The 12,933-nt window shown below is 51.7% G+C and overlaps 1 protein-coding gene across 1 annotated transcript in view; it reads right to left on the bottom strand.

Moving 5' to 3' along the window:
• Cdh23 (cadherin related 23) overlaps positions 1–12,933 on the bottom strand; it is a 373,665-nt gene that overhangs the window by 208,196 nt on the left and 152,536 nt on the right. The window contains exons 8-9 of the mRNA XM_051152488.1: positions 10,665–10,793; positions 3,523–3,615 (exon numbers count right to left, since the gene is read on the bottom strand). Of these exons, the coding sequence (XP_051008445.1) occupies positions 3,523–3,615; positions 10,665–10,793 (222 nt within the window). The remainder of the gene's footprint in view (positions 1–3,522; positions 3,616–10,664; positions 10,794–12,933) is intronic.

Raw genomic sequence — 12,933 nt, forward strand, 5'->3', positions numbered from 1 at the left:
AAAGACGCCCTATCTGGGGAGTAATTGAAAGGAGGGTGGAAATCTGGTAGAGGATGTCAGGACAGTGGTGGACTGTCCTGCTTAGGGTTACTATTGCTGCGACGAGACACCATGACCAAAAGTAAGATGGGGAGCAAAGGATTATTTGGCTCACACCTCCACATCACTGCGCATCATTAGAGGAAGTTAGGACAGCAACTCAACCTCACAATTGAAGAGAGAGGGGTGGGGGGGGGGACACACAAAACTATACAAAGCAGCCCCAGACTCCTCCCTGGTGATGCACCTGGCTATCAGTCATTGGGTCCTGGCCTTCCTTTTATTCTCTGTTCTGTCCTTGCCCTGTGGCAGCTGGCTAGGGCTGTCATCACCTCTTGGTGGGACATAGCATCCTTCCTGTTGGTCTGCTTGCATCAGCCTCTTCTTCCCTAACCCACTAATCCCGCTCTTGCCATACTGAGCACCCCAAGCCCACGCCCAGCGTCACCCTTCTCCCATTGAAGCCTGAGTGCCCCACCCCCACACAGGCAATGCTCTCAGGGCCCAGGCTGGCCACCCACACGCCACACAGCTGGTCCTGGTACATTCAGTAATTTGCCTCCCCACGACCTCAGGAGCTCTGTGCTCAGTCACAGACTCACTGTAACAGATGTATCAGGTGCCCCTCACTCTGCCCACCATGCAAATCCCTATTCACGATCCCTGTTCATGATCCATGATGCATGCCAGCTTTGATGGCCAAGCCTTGGCGGGGTTCCCACTCCCAGTGGATTGGGTGTGAAGTATCTGATGGAATCTTATTTCTTACATAGGGAATTAGGGGGCCCCAGCCCATGCTGACATCTAGTTACACCTCTAAGGATGCAGTTCAGCCTCTTCCCTCTCCCTCCCTGCCACTCTCTTATCCTGGACATCTCCGCAGTCCCTATGCAGCTACAGGCCCACTTTCCTGGCAAAACCGCAGGTTTCTGAAAGTAAGATGGCTCCTGGTCCTCATCCTTTCGGGACATCTTCACCATTTCTGGCCTAGGCAGCTCTTGGCCATCTATGGTGGGTGAGGAGAAGAGTGCTTCCTGTCTCTGTGAGCACCTGCTATGGAATCCAAGCTCCATTGACTGACTGACTGCTGGTTTGCTTGGCTTGCTTGGTCCTTGTGGTGCCCTGCCAGGCATGGTGAGCATCTGGAGCTAAGTCCAGGGAAGAAGGCTCCCACCAGAGCAGGGTCTTCTGTAGCAATCTGAGTACAGTTGCAACTTAGAAGGAAAACTGAGTTTGATACTGGACTGTGAGTGACCCAGGAGATCTGAAATGTTACTGTCTTAACACACTGCCAGTAGGACACATTGACAGTTTTTCTTGTCTAGGCTGAGCTGGAACCCCACATGCTAAGCCTGTGGGCTCTTGCTGAGCCACATCCGAGCCCTATATGTCACAAGGACTGTACTTCTCAATTGAGACCAGCCATGGGCCATGTGCTCAGTAGCGTTGGGGTGCTGTTCTGGTCAGTCTGCCTGGAGGTGCACCAAGGATGGTGGCCCGTGCTCAGTGCCTCTCTGTACTTTGAGGAAATGAGATGAGCCACGGTCAAGGACCCTTCCCTGACAATTGCTAATCTGAAATGTTAGTCTCAGTGTTTTATGGCTCTCCCAGAGCCATTAGGTTCTCATTGAGATTTTCTTTTCTTTTCTTTTCTTAAATTTTATTTTGTCTTTACTTTCCTCCCTCCTTCCCTTTTAAAAAATTATTTTATTTTATTTTTGCACCAGGGTCTCACGTGGCCCAAGCTAGCCTCAAACTCATCCACTTGCTATGCAGCCAAGGATAACCTCGACCTTCCTGATCCTTCTGCCTCCACCAACTGAGTGCTGGTATTGCAGGTATGCACCACCACGGCCAGTTTAATGTAGCCCTGGAACATTCAACCAACTGAGCCACAGCCACAGCCCTAGGATTTATAACCTCAATTTACAGGTAAGCACCATCAAGCATGCAGCAACCAAATGCCCTTCTGAAATAGCCCTGGTGGGGAGTAGAGCATGTCCTCCACTGCACGGTGCTCGGCATCAGGTAGGCAGAATGTCTGAATTAGAGGATGGATAAGGCTAGGAAGTGTCCACTCAGACTTCAGCCAGGGACTCCTGTAGCCTGGTGTGGAGAGGATGGCGCTCCCAGTGCCTGGGATGGCAGGCATAGGAAGAGAAGGGCCCCATGCCAAGTCCTCTGTAGGAAAGAACCTTGTCATTCATCAGGCTCAGCGTGGCTACGAGGGGGCTGAGAACAAATGGATGGAGATGGAGCCATAACTTACCACTGAAGGCCTCTTTGCTCTTGGCAAAACAGAGGGATCATTAGTAGTGGGGGGAGCACTTGTGGGCAGATATAAATCCCCTCGCTTGTGGCTGATAAACAGCCCAGAGGGGACAGGGCCTCAGATCTGGACAGGTTAACTGCATACACTGGGTGTTAGCTTGGGCCTCTGTGCACTTGGTTGGAGCAGGTAGGCCTTGCCACGTAAAGGCAGAGCTCCTACCAGCAGCCCAGGCTGCTGAGGTGCCTGAGGCTCAGGTCAACACACCAGTGGCCCCCAGGAATGACAATCATTGTATGAGTGTACATTAGGGTCTACTCTGGGCTGGATCCTCTCTTGGGTACCAGAATGGAGATACGGCAGGAGGCATTGGAGGGATTCAGGGGTCCAAGCTGACCCTTCAGAGACTCCACACAGAGCGAGGATACCACAAACGTATGGTGCAGGAACAGAGCCAACATTTCTGGGAGGGGGCAATTTAGGCCCTGAAAAGCCCCTCAGAGCTGTCGCTGGTCAGTCTGTGGGTGTGAGACGTGAGCTGGGTACCTCCTCACTCAGAGTCATCAATTCAGTCACTCGTGTTCTACACAGCCAAGGTGTCTCCCATGGTGATATCCCGGTGCTACCTGAACACCTATTGGGTGGATAGGTGAATCCCCTCACTTGTGACTACGACATGAAATCAGATAGCAGCAATACTCTTTGTTCCAAGGTGATGTATAAATTCCACTTTTTCACAAAATAAGAACAGAAATCCCAGAGCACTGGAGGTGGTTAGATAAGGGTCACCACATTTCAGGTTTGGAACCCCAGAAGGTCCACAGCTTAAGACTTTGGGCAGTAGCACACATTCCTATCCCCAGAGCCTCTAGACATCATGGCTTTTTGTTTTTTGTTTTGTTTTTTGAGACAGGGTTTCCCTGTGTAGCCTTGCCTGTATTGGACTCGCTGTGTGGACCAGGCTGGCCTCGAACTCACTGTGATCCACCTGCCTCTGCCTCTCGAGTGCAGGGATTAAAGGCGTGTGCCACCACCGCCCGGCTGGCTGACATCATAGCCTTTTAACCCAGTTCCTCCTTTTTGTATCCATTTGTCCCCTTCCTTAGCAAAGACTGTCCCTGGAGGCAGATCTCAAATGTCACTCCTTATGATCCACAGCTCTTTGAGCCTGAGGCCCCAGCAGCGACTCTCTTGGGCTCTGCGTCAAGTTATGCAGCCTTTGGCTTACCTGAGACAATAGTGTAGCCAATCCCCCGGGGTCGTCCTTTATCCTGGTCTACAGCAGTGATCACCCGGACAGTTGTGCCCTGGTTGGGAGAGAAAAGTGACACGAGTTCAGTCACCTATACCCCAGACCACTATCTTTCTTTGTGGGTATACTAGCACCCCCAGTTTCCCTTCCTCAGGCCAATTCTCAACTATAAGACTCTCTACTCTAATGGCCTTGCCCTCAGCAGTCCCCATTCCCCCACAGCACTGATGGTCAATGGACTCAAGCAAGGGGTCAAGGACAGGCACAGACAGCTGCTGCACACATCTGGGGGTGATGAGGAGAGATGCACAGAAAAGAGCCTAGAAAGGGGCATCCAGATGCGGCAGCATTGAGGATGGGTTGTGAGGAATTAGTAGGCATTTTTCTAAGGAGAGCAAATAAAAGGAAAAGTGCCCCAGCGAGAGAGTACAACACAGGCCAGGGCTTGCCTGGGTGAGCTCCCAGGAAGGGATGCTGGTACATAACCATCGATTGATGGCAGTTCACTGAATGAATAAACAAGTGAATACGCGGAAGAAACTGACATCATCAGGGCCACCACTTGCTGAGATGTCCCTTGCCAGGAAAAACTTCTATCCCACTCCCTGAGCTATGTCACACTGCTGCATAGGTTAGCTGTCCCTGCCCACCTTACACGTGAGGTTCATGTCCTAGTGCAGTGGTTCTCAATCTGGGGGTCGAATGACCCTTTCATAGGGGTCGCCTAAGACCATGGGAAAACACAGATATTTATATTATGATCCATAACAGCAGCAAAATTATTCTTATAAAGTAACAATGAAAATGATTTATGGTTGGGGGGAGGGTCACCACAACATAAAGATCTACATTAAAGGGTCGCGGTATTAGGAAGGTTGAGAACCACTGTCTTAGTAGTTTTCCCTGAGTGAAGAACAGCAGACAGGCCCCCACCTCCATCTTTTTGGGGGGGGAGGGTCAAAGTATCCTCCTAGCACTCACAAGTCTAAAAAGGGTTCTTGTGGGCTTGTCTGCTTGTCACTAGCCTTATGACAGTTTCTCTGTCTCAGGGCCAAGAATACCCTCCAAGTTCTCCTAGACTGTGGAGACACAGCAGGGGCCACAGCCTCTTCCCAGTACATACTGCACTGTTCTTCCCAGAAGCCTTTCCATCCTCCCTTAGCCTAGAGTGCAGAAAGATGGACTGCCTCCAAGCTCCCTGAGGGCATGTGGAATATCTCAGGATATATGCAGAGACCAGGCCATATGGCAAGCAGGCCCAGCAGCTTCTTTGTCCTTTCCCTCAGGGAGCAGGGCCTCCAGCTGGATCCCCTGGGCTTATTAAGAAGTTGGATAAATAAGCCACGAAAAGAGCCAAGTGGCCACAGTGAAGCACATCTTCCCTGAAACAGACGCTTGCTGAAAAATGCTGGCCCAATGTACTCAGGTACCTGGGCCTCCCAATGTCCTAAGACCTGCTGGCCTCTTCCTGCAGATGAAGAAACAGAGGCAGAAAGCTGAGAGACTCCTGGAGGTCCCAGGGCAGGGAGCAAGTGAACGGGAAGCCATGCTCATGTTTAAAATGCTCTGGCTCTAACTTTCCTGTCCACCAGGTACCGTGGGCGCCACAGGGTTCCGCTAAAATAATGCTAATGTCATTTCCGAATGTCACAGAGCTCCTGCTCTGTGGCAGGAACTATTCTAAGCACTGGCCTACGTGCCAGCCATCCCTGGAGAAGCCATGTGTTCTAGACTGATCAGGGGCCACGGGTTAGTCACATGGGAGACTGGTCACCTTGCCCTCCCAAGCATCCTCTTGTGGAGCACGCAGAGCTCCTGACTTGGGGTCTGTGGAGGCCACAGGGAAGCACAACTCTAGACTTAGGGAGCCTATACAGGTTCCCCCCATCACCCCACTGGAGGCTCTTTTTGGGGGACCTGCTCACCTAGGCATTCACTACTCATTAGGGAAGACCCAGTCAGTCCTCAGCCGGAAGTCCCAAGGGTACCCAAAGCCTCAGCTTCCAGAACAGGTGGGCATTCTAGACACAGGGGCAGCTTCATTCTGCCTGGGTGCCTATATGTATGCCACGAGAGGGTTTCTGAGCTGCCCGTGGGCCACTGGAGCAGGGGCCCACCTGTCAGGGTGACTAAGCCTAAAGATAACTAGAGCCCCAGGGTTGAGTTACTAAACAACACACTTAAGGGACAAATGTATGTCTTGCCATATCCCAGGTAGGTTGGGCTGGGCTCAAGGGGACAGAGTAAGGCAGCTATGCTGGCCTGTCCAGAGAAGTCTGTGGGCAGAGAGTCTGTGGACACCATATCTATGCAGCTGGGGTGGAGGTGGGGGACTCAGCAGAGGCTAGCTGGTTCTGTGGGACATGAGGATAAGGAGGCCCTCTCCCAGCCAAAGTTGGACCCAAGCCTCTGCCGAGCAAGCTCTGCCAGGCTCTCAATCAGGTTTGGGGTTTCATCTCTTTTTGGGTAAATAAATCCACTTTTAATAAAACTCTGAGCTTTTAATACAAGTGCAGACAGAAGGCCTGGAAACGTTATGAGAAGGAATTAACAAGGAGGTATGGGGGCTCCTGGGAGCCCACGGCTCTTGTTTCAGAGTCTCAGTGATTATATTTTCAATATACTGCAACTTATTTCCAAAGACAAGGAATGAGGAGGAAGCAAAGTCTGCCAGCACAGAGCTGGGACTCCAAGGATGAGTCCACGCCTGCAGCTTGTGGCTCTGTGGGAAGGGAGGCCCCTAGGGGCATGACCTGGAGGGAGATTAGGAGACACAGCTCCACACAGGCCCCTGCTGAGGGATTCTTCCCTTTCCCAGGCACTCATGTTGTAGGGAGGAGGTGGGCTTCTGAGAAGTAAGGCTCCACTCAGAGAGATGATGGGTACACAGACCTGCAAGGTCCCAACTCCTTGTGACAGGAAGAGAAGCAGAGAGGTAGCTAAGGGTTTGATTCCTGTAAGTCTGGACCTCCTACTTGTTTTTCTAGCCATAAAATGGGTATAATAAGCTCCATTGTCCAGCAACTGATACACACACACACACACACACACACACACACACACACACACACACACACACACACACACACACACAAGAAATATAAATGAACTGGGCTCTAGAGTTGCGGTGTACATCCAATATAACCTTGGGTGCCTTGACTGGGACTATGCATACATTTCTAAACAGCTAATTCAGACCCTCGACATCCGCCATTGAAAGGTTCCATTCGCAAGCTAAGGGGTTTTTTCTATGTTTGGGAAAGAGCCAGTTAAGTGAGCATCTCCATGTGCTAGTTAGGCATGATGGGTAGGCAGAGAGTCTCCTGACCCCCAAAGGAGGACATATTCTTGGACCTTTCAGGAGTTTGCTGAAGCTGACAAGGTGTGATGGGCAAGCAGGGTGCAGGTAACTGGGAGATGGAAGGAATAAGCCTCTTACTCTAGTAGAGACTGGAGGGCCAGGATTCTGCCTGGTGGGCAGGAAGTGGGGCACAAGCCAGGGACTTCACTAGGAGTCTGTCCCCTGTGAGTGGCTGCAGCAAGGACTAGACTGGACTGTGCCGGACCTCAGGGACTACTACCCATCACATTCTCTGTAAGCTTAGTGGGACACCCCAGCCCCCATTTCTCTGACATGATTAAGGATTTGAAAGGTGACAGGTGACATGCAGTTTGCTTTGGAGGAGGTGGGAGGGGGCATTACTGGGGTGGGGGCTGGCTGGCGGGGGCTACTGGGGACTTCCAATGAGAGCTGCCACAGCAGATTCTGAGGCAGAAAATCCTATTTCTCAGTCCTTAATTCCAGTCAATTCCAGTCAAAGGGCTGATAGGCATCACCGGCAGTAATTTGTGCAGCCTATCCGCTCTTTTCACCTTCCGTCGGCCCCTCACTGACGGGCAGGCCGACATGCTGCTGTTCGAGTGAGGAAATTAAAATTTGATGCAATAATCCCAAATAAGAAGGATTTTATTAGGTAATATATACACTTTAGATGAAGCTTGCTAGCCTGATACACTGATAGAGAGAGGCGTACATGCTGGGAGCCACAGATAAAGAGGGGGAGCTGGGAGGGCAGGGCAGGGTCTTGATAGGGCCCCTGAGAGCACCAAAGACAGGGCTGGTCATGAGAGATGCCTGGGTCCTCCAGCCTGGGGTGTTGAACCAGCCATACTGCCTCTCAGTCCTGGCCCAGCTAAGGAATGTGTGTGAAATCAGTGTGCCACACTCAAGAAACATGGAGATCCAGATGAAGGCGTGGAAACTGATTAGCACCCTGAAGACATCAGACTTGGGGCGTGTGGGAGCCGGCTTGGAGGAGAAAAGCTGTAGGGGATGGGGAAGTGGGGGTTCCTTCTCTAGTGGGGAGATCCACACGGAGGCTAGAGGGCTGGTCGATGCCCAGAAGAGGCTGGATGCCAACTCAGTTTGGTCTGCCTTCCTCAGCTGGACCACAACCCTTGTAAAAGTGCTTACCGTGCCCCACAGCATGGGTGCGGTCACTCCCTCGGAACTGGCCAGATGATGGGCAACACAAGCACACGATGAAATGCTAAGATCTCTGAGCTAGGAGAAGACGATCACGTGACAAGTAGCAGAGTGAGCAGGAGGAGAGAGTGTGAAGGAAGACACTGGAATCCTTTAGAAAAGAAGGGTGTAGCTTACTTAGCCCAGGCCCCACATATGGGACACCCAATAGCTATCTGGGAGATGGTTATAAGGCTGAAGTAGTGTCCCCTGGAGGGACAGGGGAAGACTCTGATGCCTGACATGAACACCTGTGCAAGTTACAAAGGCATCGCCATGGGGACTCAGAGGCAGTTTGTGTCAAATACACGGCCTTGTGACTAGCTCACGAAGCAGTGGCCGAATACTGCACCCATAGCGAATGGACCCACCGAGTCACCAGCTACCATAGTCTGATGTCTGTAAGAAAAGGTTCTTTCAGAAACCTCCTATGCTGCGCCATTCCTTGGGAACGTGGAGGTAGCAGTGTGGGGGCTTTTGGGGGTTCCTCTGGGGACCCAGCCAATATGATGCCAGTACATACCACACAAGTTGGCTTTAAGTATCTCCTCCACACTCTCTGACACAGTGTGCTGGGAGCCCCAAGATGATCCAGAGATGGGGACATCTTGATTACTCAGAGATTAAAAGCAGTCTATGTTCCTATGTGAACACTGCACAAGACCATGGTTGACTGATTAGGTACTTAGCTTAGTAGTCAGTTGTATTACAGTGGGGAGGGGTGGATGACTCTGAGACTACTGGGGACATTCCAGGGAAACGGTCTAAGAAAGGAGGGAGAGAGCTGGGAACGGAAGGTCAGGTGGTCTCTGGGTTGGTGACGAGAGCAAGTAAGTACAAGGGTGACATGAGTGGCAGGACCACAAGAGGGCTGGTATGATCAGAGCCTGTCTTCATTCATTTGTTCATTCATTTGTTCATTCATTCAATCATTCAAACTCCACTACACTGTGCCTGTCAAAGACTCTGTCCCTGCTGAGCCATGATACCAACAGACACTAGTCAAGTCACTTCTGGGCTCTGAACACCCAGGAGGAGAAGCCCAGGGCTGGAGGCAGGTGGCGGGCCTGAAATCATCTGAAGATGGCAGTCAGGTCTTGCCTGAGGCTGAGACACGGGCCTGGCAGAGTTGGGGTTGGCAGCAGAAAGGATGGGGAAGTCCCTGGCTATGGGCAGGCTGAGTGTGTGCAGAGTGGACTTCAAAAGCTGGGAACCTGGTGTGCCTAGCATGCCAAGAAAGGGGAAGCTGGGAAGAGTGAGCCTGAGATGGCTCGGTTTGGTCTCCAAGCATCTTCAGACACCCGCAGTAGCCAGAGAATAAGCACCTTACTTTTGAGACCCTTCACCCCATACCTGGCCCCCAAACCAGGTGACCAAATGCCAGCTCCACACCTTTAGTGCCAAAGACACCTGTAGTCAGAACAACTGTAGCATCCAAACAGGACCAGGCTCCCCACCCTGTGCTGGCTTAGGAACTCTATCCACACCCACCTCTCCCTATGTTTGAGTCATGCCAGTGGCAATGTGAGGTTCTGAACATCGCCAGCTTCCAGGGATTCTCCACTTTCCCTCAGAGCTAAGCCCTTCCTTTCTCTTCACAAATACCACTCCCCCAAGATGCGCGTTTGAGTTTCTGTCTGTTTGGGGATGTACCTCACTCTCCTTCATCAGCCCTTAGCAGGCATTCTACTATGGTCTGTACAGAGTTGGTGGCTGCCAAGCCAGTGAGACCCACTCATAGTTTTGTCAGGACCTTGTGGAGTGGACCATGACCTATTTTGTCCTGTGAGACCTTCTCCCAACCATAGCAAGTGCAGCTGTGTAGCCCTAGGGCAGACATTCTCAACCTGTGGGTCATGATCTGGGGGGGGGGGGGCATGTGGTGTCAAAAGACCCTTTCATGGGGTTGTATATCAGATAGTTATATTATAATTCATAACAGCAGCAAAATTACAGTTATGAAGTAGCAACAAAAATTATTTTATAGCTGGGGGGTCCCTAAAACATGAGGACGGCATTAAAGGGTTGCCGCGTTAGGAAGGTTGAGATCTAGGAACCAAAAGATAAGCTGATGACCTGTGACATAAACACAAAATCAGGCACCTCCCTCAATACCTGAACTTGAGACCCTCCCTAAAAGAAAGAGCCATTAGGGAGGGCAGATGGCTCCATGAGCCCCCAGGGCAGATGGCTCCATGAGCCCCCAGGAACAGCTTGGGCTGAGAGAGGAGCCTCAGAACAGAAAGAAATCTGTGTCATTGTTTGTGGTACTCATGGCCAACAGGGGCAGCAGGCCCGTGGAGGACATGACTAAGCAAATGTTTGGCTGAGAGTAGGCCCACATCCATCCCTAGCACAGGCCAGAGTACCCATGGGCATCTGTGTCATTGCTCGTGACTCTTTCTAAATCAGGTCTCCGATGGCCAGCTGTACTTATCTTTTTGCCCCATGGTATCTTCCAGAGAGCAGGAGAGACATGGAAGATAGTGTGACCTGCAAGGTACCTGGGGTTTCCACTGCCCCTCACAGGGACTACAGGTGAGGAATGGCCACCATTGGGGCTGGGGGCCAGAGCTTACCGGAGGAGAGTGCTCATAGATGTTGGTGCTGTAGGGCAGGTTGATGAAGATGGGGTCCATGTCTTGCACATCCGTGATGATGATGGCCAGGTTGGCCAGTGTAGACAGAGGTCTTGTCTTGTCTTGATCCTTGGGAGACACACAGAGAGCGAGAATGCGTATTGGTGGATCAGAAGGATGCTGTCAACATACATGCATACACACATGGGACCGTGGTATGTGACCCCCTGCATCCACAAACACACACATGAACTCTTACACTCCCACAGGGAGGTTCAAGAGCTCTAAGGTGCTTTGATGTCCCTGAAATGTTCAAGAAAATGGAGAACGTGTTGCCACAGTGCCGGCTTGACCTGAGGCTCAGTTGTTGGCCCCAGGGCTGTGGCCTCAGATTAACTTTCCTGAATGGCAGGTGGTAGAACCACCAGCTTGGATGGGAAAGGTGCTGTTCTAAGCACCTTTTGTTCAGGGCCACTGCCGCCCCCCCCCAACCCCCAACAACCCCAGGACAGAAAGCATAATGATGGGGCCTCTTGCCTATAGGAAAGACTGCTTTGTGACTTCCAATCAAGCCACGAGGGGGAGCTCCAGAGCCTGTGCCATCTGGGGGCCTACAGAAAGCAGTGCTGAATGCTCCTGGGACAGGGTAGGCAATGTGAAGGCATTGTACTCAGAAACCTGGTCCTATAAATCCCACTAAGAAAGGAACGCCAATGTCTGTGTTCTAAGACCCTAAATGCTCAGCAGGCCGAGGTCAGTGTAACAGTCCAGTGCAGCCAAGTAACAAGAGCCATGATAACAAGGACTGTCACTACCCCACACCTCTGCCTTTGCATGTATTGTTATTACAGGCTAGGCTTTTAGATAGTGTGTGTGTGTGTGTGTGTGTGTGTGTGTGTGTGTGTGTGTGTGTGTGTGAGAGAGAGAGAGAGAGAGAGAGAGAGAGAGAGAGAGAGAGAGAGAGAGAGAAAGAGAGAGAGAGAGAGAGATTTGGTCATAGTGACACTGCTAAGGAAGTAGCCAGGACCCAAGCACCAGTCATTTCATATAGAAACATGTGTCTTTAACAACCTTGATTTGTGTCCCCACAGCAGCCAGCCTCCAGCCTGCAAGATAGACTCCCAGTGAATGGGCTCCTGAAGTCCCTGGGCTTACAAATGCTGCTGGGACTTGCAACTATGCCTCTCCAGGTTAACTAGGCCTGGGTTCCACTGGGGCATTCCCCACAATGTGTGAAGCCTGGCACTGGCCTCTGCCCTCCACAGGTGGCACTCTGAAGCCCATGGGAGGAAAGATGACCTCCTGGCTGACCCTCAGAGACCTCAGGGACAGTCAAGGAGGACATAGGAGGACTGCTGGAGATGGGAGGGATGAAAGATGTGTGTACGCTTGCATAGGAAGGAAGGCTGGCAGCACCAGGAATGGGATGCATAGTACCTGGCCAGGGGCCTGAAAGACCAAGAGGCATGCTGCCCCCGCCCCTGGAGGCCTGGTCACTTGGGTAGAGGATGCTGGTGATTCTGGCTTGATGCTACCAGACTTTTACCAGGTACCAGGTAGTGCTTTTACCAGGTACTCAACCCCTGAGGCTACAACCGTGTTCTTTCTGAACTTGGGGTAGCCCATGTTGGATTCTATGACAGGTAAGAGGGATGGATAAGGGTGTATATGGCTGGCAAGCCAATGCATAGCTCCCAGAAATGGCCCTGGGGATCTGTGGCTGTCTTCTCTCTTGCTAGGCCCATCTACCAAATTATCATGTGGGGGAAGCGCACAGTATCCAGTGGCCACTCACCAGTTTCAGGGGTAAGTGGGAGGTTATCTTCTGGGAAGTCTCAGTCCCTCCCTCTACAGCTCAGGACCTGACTGTGGGCACATTACCAGCAATCTCACTGTATTCGTCATTCCAGCACAAGCCTGGCCTCTGGATGGACCTGGCCACCCACATGCCCAGCTCTGGTCTAGCCCTGCATCTCAAAGCCATTTGTATGCTGGGTAGAGGTTATCCCATAGGATGGGTTCATAGCGAAAGGAAGTGATCACCTGCATGCTTCTGGGCCCAGGTACATACCTAGGATGTGGTGAAGGGGAGGCGGAGGGGGGATAGCCATTGCAAGTGGGTGTGCCCAAATAAGGGGATCCCAGACTTGCAAGTCCCCTCCACTCCCTACAAATATGTAACTAGGAGAGAAAATAAGAAACCTCAGAGGGGACCTCCCAGAGAACCACAAGAAGTTTGCTTTTCCTGGTTCTGGAGGCTTCCCCAGGT

The sequence above is a fragment of the Acomys russatus genome, chromosome 11, assembly GCF_903995435.1.
Source record: "Acomys russatus chromosome 11, mAcoRus1.1, whole genome shotgun sequence".
NCBI lineage: Eukaryota > Metazoa > Chordata > Mammalia > Rodentia > Muridae > Acomys > Acomys russatus.